The sequence below is a fragment of the Sinocyclocheilus anshuiensis genome, unplaced genomic scaffold, assembly GCF_001515605.1.
Source record: "Sinocyclocheilus anshuiensis isolate Anshui unplaced genomic scaffold, SAMN03320099.WGS_v1.1 scaffold70, whole genome shotgun sequence".
Lineage (NCBI taxonomy): Eukaryota > Metazoa > Chordata > Actinopteri > Cypriniformes > Cyprinidae > Sinocyclocheilus > Sinocyclocheilus anshuiensis.
In genome coordinates this window covers 727,588-740,448 of record NW_015542377.1, presented here as the reverse complement: position 1 = coordinate 740,448, position 12,861 = coordinate 727,588, and the positions used below count along the sequence as shown (strand labels likewise).

General features: G+C 35.3%; 1 protein-coding gene across 1 annotated transcript in view; it reads right to left on the bottom strand.

Moving 5' to 3' along the window:
* Nucleotides 1-12,861, bottom strand: part of LOC107692362 (disks large homolog 1-like) — a 152,881-nt gene that overhangs the window by 39,929 nt on the left and 100,091 nt on the right. Inside the window, 6 exon segments of the mRNA XM_016491361.1 lie at nt 2,220-2,257; nt 4,317-4,451; nt 5,399-5,535; nt 5,641-5,810; nt 7,070-7,194; nt 7,292-7,342. Of these exon segments, the coding sequence (XP_016346847.1) occupies nt 2,220-2,257; nt 4,317-4,451; nt 5,399-5,535; nt 5,641-5,810; nt 7,070-7,194; nt 7,292-7,342 (656 nt within the window).

Here is a 12,861-nt window from a genome sequence, read left to right as displayed (position 1 = left end):
AGCACTTTGCTGGAAAGCATGACTACTCCAAACACGATGGCTTTTGAAAGTTTAACTCGGCGTCATGGAGTTAAAATCGATTCTAATGTTAGCGTGGAGGATGTATGTTTGGCGGTAGGAGATGTTGTGAGTCATGAAAACATTGTGTCAGATTCGCGAATGAATAATGCGATTGTGCTTTTTTTTAGCACTATTGAGAAGGCTAATGACATAGTGAAAAATGGTGTTGTAATTAAGGGTTCACTGACGCCTGTGTTTCCTTTGAGTACTCCCGCCAAGAAAATAGTACTAATAGTGAAAGATGAGGTTATCGTGCAAGAATTGTCACGATATGGAAGAATAGTCTCTCCCATCAAAAAAATTCCGCTCGGATGTAAATCACCTTTAGTGAAACATCTTGTGTCTTTTAGGAGACAGGTGTTTATGATTCTGAAGAATGGCGAAGATGAACTTGATCTGGTTTTTAAATTTAAAATAGATGGTTCTGATTACGCTATCTTTGCATCGTCTGATACGACGATCAAATGTTTTGGTTGTAAAAAAATCGGGCATCTTATTCGTAGTTGCCCTGATAAAGGAAACAAGAACACAGAGCATGTTGATGCAGATAAAGCGAACATTGATTTTGAAACTTGTGAATCCATTAGAATCGTTAGAAGACAGAATCGTGATTCATATATGAATAGAGTTTTACGTGCACCTCTAGTTTTCTCTTTCGCTTCTCTAAAGCAGCGCGGCGGGGTTTATCTGGGTTTGTGATGTCATAAACCCGGGAAGTAACTTGTTATAGTCCCTACCAGCCATTTTTGTAGGCATTAAACTACCAGAATTTTAAAAGACGATATCTCCGTTTGCATTGAACTTTCAGCTTTGCAACGTTGCAGATATTGTTTATGCTCAAATAACAACATTAGACACTAACTAACGTTAAAAAAGTGAAATCAATGAACCACCCCTTTAATATATTTACAGTAGGAAATTTACAAAATATCTTTATGGAACATGGTCTTTACTTAATATCCTAATGATTTTTGGCATAAAAGAAAAATCAATAATTTTGACCCATACAATGTATTTTTGGCTGTTGCTACAAATATACCCCAGCGACTTAGGTTTTGTGGTCCAGGGCCACATATGTAATAATTACATGTATAGACAAGCCGAAGACTGAAACTGCTGGGGGGGGGGGGAAATACATTGTTGTGTAAGAGTCCTCCTAGAAAGGATGTTGTAAATCATATTTGATCACTCCCTTTCTTTACTTGCACATTAGCTTACATATACCCTTATGTACACTGCCGTTCAAAAGTTTGTGGTTGGTAAGATCTTTTGGTAACACTTTACAATAAGGTTCCATTAGTTAATGTTAGTTAATGTATTAACTAAAATGAACAAACAATGAACAATACATTTAGCACATTATTTATTAATTTTTGTTAATGTTAGTTAATAAAAATACAGTTGTTCCTTCTTAGTTAATGTTAATTCACAGTGCATTAACTAATGTTAACAAGCACAACTTTTGATTTTAATAATGCATTAGTAAATGTTGGAATTAACATTAAGATTAATAAATGATGTAGAAGGTTTGTTCATGCTTACTTCATGTTAACTAATATAGTTAGATAATGTTAACTAATGAACCTTATTGTAAAGTGTTACCCATCTTTTAATGTTTATAATTTTATTTTTTGAAAGAAGTCTTTTATGCTCACCAAGGCTGCATTTATTTGATCAACAATTACATTTACATTCATGCATTTAGAAGACACTTTTATCCAAAGAGACTTACAAAATAGCAGAAACAAAACAATTCAAAGACAAAGCAATTTGTCAGTCAAAATACAATAAAAATTGTACTATTGTGACATATTACAATTTAAATAACTGTTTTCTATTGTAATATATTTTAAAATGCAATTTATTCTTGTGATGATAAAGCTGAATTTTCATGAACAGTTAATCCAGTCTTTAGTGTCACATGATCCTTCAGAAATCATTCTGATATGCTGATTTGGTGCTCAAGAATATTATCATCAATGTTGAAAACAGTTGTGCTGCTTAATATTTTGAATTAATCTTTTTCAGGATTCTTTGAAGAATAGAAGGTTCTTAAGAACAGCATTTATTAAAGGGGTCATATGATGCTGCTAAAAAGAGCATTATTTTGTGTATTTGGTGTAATGAAATGTGTTTATGCGGTTTAAAGTTAAAAAAACACATTATTTTCCACATACTGTACATTATTGTTTCTCCTCTATGCCCCGCCTTTCTGAAACGTGTCGATTTTTACAAAGCTCATCGGTCTGAAAAAGCGAGGTGTGCTGTGATTGGCCAGCTATCCAGTGCGTTGTGATTGGCCGAATACCTCAAGCGTGAGACGGAAATGTTACGCCCCTCACATACTGTTGATGCCGTGTCCCGGCCGGAGCAACGAGACAAAAACATTAAAACCCATTACAAACGAGGCATTTGTTGCGTCCAGTGGGGACATAATTACTGATTATAATGACTTATACTGTCTTTTTACGCGTTGCGTTGCATTGCATCGCGCCGCGTAAACATAAAACTCTGTCTGCATTTGTGATCAGAGAAATGACAAACAACAAGTGCTACTCTACTGCCCAAAACTCGCGTTTGAATCATCAGTGGCAAATCCTTTAAATGAAAACGTACTTACGTGAGTCAGAACTGCCGGCATTTTAGTCTAACGTTACTCTCCCAGGATCAGTAAACAGTCCTCCATAAAATGCACTGCACACATCTGGATATTTGGGTTAAACTGTTCTGGAACAGTGTTGTAAATACAACTTAACCACTGATTTGTAGTCGTGTCCTCTTTTGGAAGACCAAACAAAGTAGTTTCGCTTTCACAACGAAGCACACAGTGTCTTCACGACATGGCTGCAGCGTCAACAAAACTACAGTGAGACTAAAAGTTACGCCTTCTTTCTTTGCGTGAACATTTGGGCGGCGTTATGCAAATCTTCCCACATAGTGAGGTAGATATGTGGGGGCGTGTTAGAACGAGCCGTTTTAGGTAGGTGTGGCTGACTCTGAACTTTTATAAAGAATATCTCTTTGGATTTGAGACTTTAATCTTTGCAACTTTACAGATCTTCTTTATGCACCAAGAGCTTGTAACACTCCAAAGAGAAAGGAAAATTTGAAATCGCATCAAATGTGAATGTAAATAATGGCAGAATTTTTATTTTGTGTGAGCAAAATCCTTTTAAGGCTCTTTAATTGATGTCACTACTATGAAAGATGTATCCTTAAAGTGTAATAAAGTCAAGGGTACGCACTGGGCAATTACTAACTGCAGACATCGACAACCCATTTATTTAATTCTCATCAAACAGTCCTTCACGTGTCAAATCCCTACGCAGTGTCTGCACTCTTAAAAATAAAGGTGCTTCAAAAGGTTCTTCAAGCGATGCCATAGAAGAACCATTTTTGGTTCCACAAAGAACCATTCAGTCAAAGGTTCTTTAAAGAACCATCTCTTTCTTACCTTTTTATAATCTGAAGAATCTTCTTTCGCCACAAAGAACCTTTTGTGAAACAAAGGTTCTTCAGATGTTAAAGGTTCTTTATGGAATCATTTAGACAAAAAGGTTCTTCTATGGCATCGTGAAGCACCTTTATTTTTAAGAGTGTGACTGGCTGACAGATATAATGAAATGGGATCACTAATGAAATTGTTCTGTTTACGCCTTCCGAGAAAAATCACATCACGCACGCACACACATGACCGAGACAGTGTTATCTACATGTGCGGATATCCTTACAAGGCTTTAAAACTCTCTCTGCAACACTTGCACACGCACATTCACTCATTTCTACATATACTGATGCTGGATTTGCTGGATGGGGGAGCTGGCCACGTGATGCACTTCATGATTAAATGTGCTTTTGTCCTTCATGCCTTTAAGCCCTAATGACAGCTTCCTTTCTCAGAATCTAATGCTGGGGGATCTGGCCTGCCTCTGGAACATCACCAAGGTGCTACATTATCGACTGTCATCACTCAGCACTTTGCACAGTCAATTTTAGTGGCCGTCCTCACGAGTTGCTGCCCCCATCAGTAGAAAGTGCTGTTTATAGCAGCTTTGAGGTGAGATTTAAAAGCCATAAGTGCGCATGGGACCTCAGAACTGAGTCAAAGCGCCTTTAAGGCAAATCGGTTCATTCTCTGACCATATTGATATGCTGCATGCTTTTTTTTCTAAGTAAAAGACTTTTTCTAAAAAACAACAACAACAAAAAAAAAGAATACAGTATGTTTCAAGATAAGCATACTTACAGCTGGTGACATCGGGAGGAACGTAACTATCATTCATAAAGACACTAGTGGGCTTCGCCACTTTTAAATAGACGACTTCAGGGGTGTTTTTCAAGGCAGCCACAGCATCTTCATGAGTGACCTCTTCAAGGCAAACAGCATTCACCTATAACCAAGCACATGATTAGATGAAACCTTCAGATGAAACTCACAAAATGAAAATTTGAGGTCTGTAAGATGTTTTAATGTTTTTGAAACTAGTCTTTTATACTCAGCAAGACTGTATTTATTTCATCAAAAATACCGTAAAATCAGTAATACTGTGAAATATTATAATTTAAAATAACCGTTTTAATATAATGTCAAATGTATTTATTCTTTATTTATTCTTGTAATGGGCAAAGCAGAATTTTTAGCAGCCATTACTCCAGACTTCAGTTTCACATGATTCTTCAGAAATCATTCTAATTTGCTAATTTGGTTATTATACTGCTGAAAACAGTTGTGCTGCTTACAATTTTTGTGGAAACCATATTACAGTTTTTTTAGGATTTTTGATGAATAGAATGGTTACTAAAACAGAATTTATTTGAGACTGAATTTACATTTTACTGGCACTTTTGATCAATTTAATTAATCCTTGCTGAATAAAAGTATCAATTTACTTAAAAAAAATTCTGAATCTAAACTTTTGAAAAGTTATAATATAAAACATGAAGGTATTAATATTTAATATAGCCAGGGTACAAACTTCAAATGACAGAAAAGGACTAATCAAAGGTCCGTTTCATGATCCAGTAACAGTGATTAGCATGAACTTCATTTTTGGGTGACGTCTTTCTTTAAAAATGAACGAATGTATAATTGCATTCTGCCAGATACAAATGTTTCTCTACAGGTTGAAAGCGACAGCTTATTTGCTAAAATGGTTTATTGTAGAGGATATATTTATCATTAAAAGTCAGCAGCAGGAGCTCTAAATGAATAGGTTGTACATCTCGTTAAACGAAGTGCTCTTAAAAAAATTGGATTTCCTCCTTGCATCAATGTAAAATGAATTCTCTAATGTTATTTAGTAAATATAGGTAATAGAAAAGTTAACTTTTAACTTACGGCCAGAAGTTTATCTCCAATCTGTAGCCGTCCATCTTTGTGGGCCGCTCCTCCCTCAATGATTTTGGTGATATAAATACTGTTGTCCCCAGGAACATGTTGGTTTCCAACTCCTCCGGCTATACTGAAACCTAAACCTGTCAACAGAGGTCAGACTAAACCATTTGCTAAACTATTTGTGATTAAACATCAAGGCATAGCATGCTTTTATTTTGCAATCTTTAGATGAGAGATGGCTTTACCTTTAGGACCTTTTACCAGCTTTATATCCATTATTTTTTCCGTGACGGCTTTTCTTCTTCTGACGTACAGTCTGACAATGCAGCCTGCCTCTTTTAGTGCCTCCACAGCGTTGCTGTGAGTTACGTCTCTCACATCTACATCATTTACCCGCAGTATACAGTCATTAACTCTATACAGAGGGAAAGAGGGAGAACAATGACTAAACAGTCCAAAAAAAGACAAAAATCACAATGATAAAGTGCTCTTCGAAGTACAACCAATCAAAACACTAAATTAGTCTATAAACAAATGATCTATCATTGTAATCCTGTTTTACACCTCAGACACAAGCTGCATGTAAGGGAAGCAGCAGCGCAACTGCAACACAAGAGTTGAACTGTGTTGTCACACTGCATAACAGAGCTGCAGGTCTATACAGAAAAGTATGTGATTTCTGGTTACTACACGGAGTATTTTCTATTATAACAGTAATAACATATGCAGTTATTATCAGGCGTGGGCCAATGACAACTATTACACACTTTTCCAGTAAATAATGAGAGGAAGAGAAGGTTCAGATTTCAATTTACATGAGGAGGGGTAATCATATTTACTGTCCACATGTTCATTAATTTACACTAATTCCAAACCTCAGTTAGGGAAGATTTTGAACTGCTTAATCATCAGGGTTAAGTCAGATTTATTCATAAAAAAACTGCACCATACTACAATAAACATTAAACTTGAACAGTAGTTTTTGGATTGTGTTGGATTAATTTAAGAAATTAATACTTTTTATTCAGCACTGATATGGGAATTGTTTTAAAGTGATAGTAAAGTCAAGTGACAGTAATGTTACAAAATAGTAATGTTAATAATATTTCACAACATTACTGTTTTATTGTATTTTTGAACAAATAAATGCAGCCTTGGTGAGCATAAGACCCCAAACAGTATATACATTTTTTCCAAACACTGTATGAGATGTGCACTATTATTTTGTTTCTTTATAAATGCCTGTATTGCATTTACAGGCAAAACCATTTCGAATTTCCATACTAGAGCAGAAAAATAAGTGCAAAAGTTTTCTTCTTTCAGTGCAAAAAGTGAGTGTGAGCGTCTGAAGGTTCTTGAGCATGAACACCAGGCATTGCCCGAGGGAACGCGGTCCTGTATGCTAGCATCCTGTGTGCTTAGCAGATTGCAGAAGATTCTGTTGATAAATATACAGTGCATTTTCAACATGTTTTCTGCTGAATTCAGCACTCTACATGTGGCAAAAATAGGTTCAGCAGTCAAAACTACCAACAACTACACTTCTGCCACTTCAGCTACACAATACTGTGCTGCTTATGATGTTAACTTGTAACTTGTTAATATGGGCTCAGAAATAAATATGCGCTGCTTATGTGTGTGACGTGAAACAGGCCTAATAACACATTTTTTGACCTTAGTCTGCCATCCTGTGCGGCAGCTCCTCCTGGGATGATCTTGGTGATAAAGATGCTCGGGTCTTCGCCGATGTGGGGGTTATCTGTACCGCCTGCAATACTGAAACCCAGGCCCGAGTTCCCCTGAAGGGAAAGAAAAACACATGTCAGAACAAAAAAGAGAAAATGTCAACCAAAGAAAAAAGCCAGACTTTTTTTGTCATTGTCTGAGCAATCTTACCCGTTCAAGTGTAATTTCTTCATATTCATAATCAGCTTCTGTTCCATTCACCTGAAAGTTTAACAAACGAATTTTGTAAATATACAATGTCAAAATACACAGACATACATGAATGCCCTCCTCTATTAGTGTCACCCAAAAACGTTTAGTTATGCAAGTTTCTGTAATTCAGGAGTGTTATTAATTACCTGATTTTACTCTCTATATTCATTTTTTTTTTCTTGTTTTTCTAAAACACCAGTGTCATGAACAATTAGAAATTACATCGCAACCTCTACTGTGAAAAGTCATTAAAAAGTCTGTGACAAACCTTTTACAGAAATTGTTTTAAATGTATTTTTAATTATTGATTATCTCATCATTTGGCAACAAAATTTCATTTTTTTTTCTTGTCAGAAGCAACTGTTCAGAACTGAATCAAAGAGAGAAATTTCCTGCTAGATTCACACTGCTAGTAATATGTTATTAAAATGCACAAATGTAATAACATACAATAGACAGACTAATATAGACAGACATTATCACTGAAAAAAAAAAATGTCATTAGATCAAAATAAAAATTATTTCAACTTGTTACAAGTAATCGGTTCACTTTTTCCTCAACTGAAAAAAATGAAGTTTGACCAAATCAAATTTAGATAGTCAACTGAAACTAAAAATTCACTTACAACCAAATATATTTTTACATAATTATACCACAAATGATCACTAAATTTAATTTGGATTAATTTAAACTTTTACATTTTACAAATATCCAGATAAATGCAAATCTAAATTGTACATATTAAGTACACTGAAAAAAGTGATCCCATTAAGTAGGCTCAAAATTATTTTATGTGGTTCTCCGACAGGATTAATTCAATTTTATAAATTTTTTTTGTCATATAATTGAATTATAGAACTGTACTAAGTAGCTAACAAGTTACCTAGAAATAGCACATATAGCATGTTAAATAGTACATACATAGTATGCTAAATGTAAATGCTAAGTGTTAAATGCTCTTTGAGCAAAACAGTAATAGCATGTGCTGTACAAGTCCACAGCCTAAGCAAATGCTCCACTCTTCTCCACAATGGTAACCCAGTGTAATTTAAACGGTTCTAATTATTCCAACATAATTGAACATTAAACACTATTAAACACAATAAGTCTCTCGCTTTTCTCATCTTGCTGAAACACATAAAATAATTTCATAATTTTTTATTTTCATTAAGTCCCAATCAAAGCATGGGGCTTGTGGTCATGTGGTTTTCACAGAACACAAAACTGTCATTTGATTTGACGCAAATTGTTTAAATTACACCAACAAAACTTAGTTTTACTTCCAATTAAAGGGTTAGTTCACCCAAAAATGAAAATTCTGTCATTAATTACTCACCCTCATGTCGTTTCAAACCCGTAAGACCTTCGTTCATCTTCGGAACACAAATTAAGATATTTTTTGATTGAATCTGAGAGCTGTCTGACCCTGCAGACAGCAACGCAACTGAAATGTTCCCAAGTCCAGAAACGTAGCAAGGAGATCTGTAAAATAATCCATGTGACATCAGGGGTTCAACCAAATTTTTTACGAAGCTACAAGAATACTTTTTGTGCGCAAAAGAAAAAAATAACGATTTTACTCAACAATTCGCCTCCTCCACATCACCATGTAGCACCATTTTGGAAAGTATCCGCTGGACGTAATCAACATATGCTGTTCTGTGTCAGCTGCGTCACACAGATACACTGTTTTCGTTCAGATCAAATCACAACAACGTAGGAAACAGATCCGGCGTGACACAGCTGACACAGAACAGCATACGCTGTTTACATCCAGCTGATATTCTCCAAAATGGCGCTACAGGGTGATGCGGAGGAGACGAATTGTTGAATAAAGTCTTTTTTTTTTCCTTTTGCACACAAAGTATTCTCGTAGCTTCGTAAAATTACGGTTGAACTACTGATGTCACATGGATTATTTTACCGATCTCCTTGCTACGTCTCTGGACTTGGGAACATTTCAGTTGTATTGCTGTCTATGCAGGGTCAGACAGGTCTCAGATTCCATCAAAAATATCTTAATTTGTGTTCCGAAGATGAACAAAGGTCTTACAGGTTTGAAACGACATGAGGGTGAGTAATTAATGACAGAATTTCATTTTTGGGTGAACTATCCCTTTAACTAAATATTTTACTTTAGCTCAATGACAAGACAGAAAAGTACATTTATTAAGTTAGATCAAGTACAAAATGTTCTTTAGAGTAACGAGGCATATGCACTTTTTCAGTGCATAAAACCACATTATACCAGAGCAAATAACAATCAACAGCAATAAAAGATATACAGATCAGAAAGAACAGTACCTGTATTTTTTAAGGGTATAGCAGGAGCATTCATTTAATAAATGTGTCTCACTGTTATGTTTTCAACAACCAAGAAGTTATACTCTCTGTTCTGTAGCTAGTACTCAAAGTTCAATTTAATACATTTATCTAAATCCACTCAGCAGAATTCCTCAGATTTTCTGCAAAAAACAGCGTAGATTTCATCTTCAGATTCCATCTGGGCAAAAATAATCTTCCATAATAAAAAGTTGTGCTCTAATTATCTAAGAATGAACTGTTTGGAAAAGTCTCTGTGTTTTCTCTTTCCACTCCTTACATTTCCCCTCTACTGACTCTACCCTTCTTGGTGCTACAAAACTCAGGCAGCATTACATCTATTTCCAGTTACTGTGTTTTTCAGCCAAAGAGGCCACAGCAACCAAAACTGTGAAGAACACAGGCGCTAGCTTTCGATTAAACATGCAATGCAGTCCACTCGCTTTCAACATTCTGGGTTCAACACAAGTTAAGCTGTACCCAACAGCATTTGCTGCATAATGTTGATTACCACAGTAAATAATTCAGACTTGTCCCTCAATAAATGTCACTTTCAAAGAAAGTACACCAGGCAATACATTTTAAAACAGTGTGTTTTAGAGTTTATTGCCTGGTGTACTTTCTTTGTAAGTGACATTTATTGAGAGACAAGTCTGAATTATTTACTGTAAAAAAAGTAACCGTAACTTAAACATTATGCATGTTGGCATGAAACTAACGTGATAGAATTGCTTATTGGCCTCGTGTGTGTAAAACTATATCCAATCTTTCAACTTCAAAGTCATGACCATGTAACACCTAGTAAACCTTGGTAACTTTCACATGATACAGGCATACCAGAAAGGAGTGTTTACATGGAGTAAACAACACTCGGGACGAGTTCAAATTGAGTTTTAATTTAAATGAGGCTAGACAGATGTTCTATAATCAAAGTTTTATATGAAACTGTTAGAAACTGGACTAAATGATGAGACCAAATCTCATCATCAACGCATCAGCTTTTAGATGTTTGTGTGGTTCTGCTTTAAGCTTCTAAATTATATTTAAAGACCTTAAACGTCCTAAACATTTTGCTCTCTCTTTCTGTAACTGCTGCTGAAAACATCTGTCTTTGACATTAATGGTGTTGAGGTGGGGTTTAAAGGGGGTGAGAGATGTACCAATACGGCATAATACTCTAATCATGCCACCAGCTCTCAGCGTCATACTACAATAACATTCATGCTATTACTTTAATGCTTTTGTATCATTTTTCAAAGAACATAAAAAATCTAAAAAGGCCTTTTCATTCTGGCATAACTACATATATTGACCAGAATAGTCACAATTCTGAAATGAATTCTATTGACAATAACCTTTTCTCTTGTTTTATGGGAGGCATTTACAGGCTTTCAGCACTGCTGTATGCTGTTACTCACATACTGGGTGTAGGGCCACAAACAACCAGCCACAGGGATCAGAGCCAAAACAGGCATTTACACGATCAATATCAGACTACTACTACAGTCTATGTATGCAAGATAATGAACGATCAAAACAGGAATAGACGTGCATGCACAAGGATTGTTCAACATCAACATTGCCCTTTATACTGTACATTTCTTAAATGGAAATTTCTCAAAAGCATTTGTTTATAAAAAGAAAAAATACCATTTGGATTTTGCAAACCACAAGCCAGATCACTATAAATCCACCTCAATGTCAAAAATACAATGTGGGTAATGCAATGTAGAAATATCCTTTAATTTTCAACAAAACATACTTTAAACAGAACAAATAGACCAAAATTGTATCAATGGCCCTTCAAATTCCTCTTCTCACCTTCTTTTCACCTCAGTTATGGTCATTTCTACAGCCAGCTGGTGAGTGCCAGCTCTATGCATGTAATATTACTGGGTGAAACTCCTCAATATCTTTGGGTCTTAATCACTAACGTGCAAACCTTTTATTACATTGATTAGGATTATAAAAATTATAATTTAAGGGCAGGTTTACTTTTTTCTAATGAAACTCACCCTACACATCAAAATCACAAACCAGTGATCTTAGAAACATGCCATGTCAAGTCACATGGCATTTCATTCTCCAGCACATGGAGTCACTCTCCAGCACTGATAATGAGGAGTATTTAATGAGGTCATCCAAGAGTTCCTCATGGTTATTTCTTTATAGACCACAGTTCTATCTCATTCAGATAACTCTAGTCTTGAGAGTCAGTCTTTGATGAAGGATGACAGAAGTCAGCTCAGCAGGCTTTCTGGCATTGGATGTGTAGGATTATCAGACGCTACTGAGATTGAGAGGAGAATGGGATTGTAGAAGTGTCATGGGACCCTGATAAATGTCATTCACAGTTAAATCCCCAAGCTAGAACAAGGAAACTCCATAATGTCTAAAATCACATATACTGTAGGGGAACAAAGTAATCTAAAATGATCTTCTAAATGCTGGAAAATTCATTTCATTTTGAACAAAACAAGGAGCAAGCATATTTTCATCGAAGATTATTTCCTCACTTTGGCAGGATTTTTTATTTATTTATAATATATCTGTAAATATAGTTTGGTATCTGACTGAAAGTGAAAAAAACACTAAGAATGATTCCCAGCTCTAATTTGCTCATTTTCTGACCCACGATCAAATTAAATCCCACCCTCAGTGCCATTAAGCATGCAGGACATCTTGTTATTGTGCATTTTTGAACATCATACTGAAGAGAGAGCCGCTAAAATCATCTCCACAATAGTACACATTCAAAAGTTTGGGGTCAGTAAGATTTTGTTTTTAATTCATAAGAAATTAATACTTTTATTCAGCAAGAATCCATTAAATTGGTTGAAAGTGACAGTAAACTATATTGTTTCAAATATAACATTGTTACAAAAGATTTCCATTTCAAATAAATGCATATTAGAATGATTTCTGAAGGATCACATGACAATAAAAGCTGAAATAATGGCTGTTGAAAATTCAGCTTTGCCTTCACAGAAATAAATTACAATTCAAAATATATTAAAGGGGTCATATGATGTTGCTAAAAAGAACATTATTTTGTGTATTTGGTGTAATGAAATGTGTTTATGCGGTTTAAGGTTCAAAAAACACATTATTTTCCACATACTGTACATTATTGTTTCTCCTCTATGCCCCGCCTTTCTGAAACGTGTCGATTTTTACAAAGCTCATCGGTCTGAAAAGCGAGGTG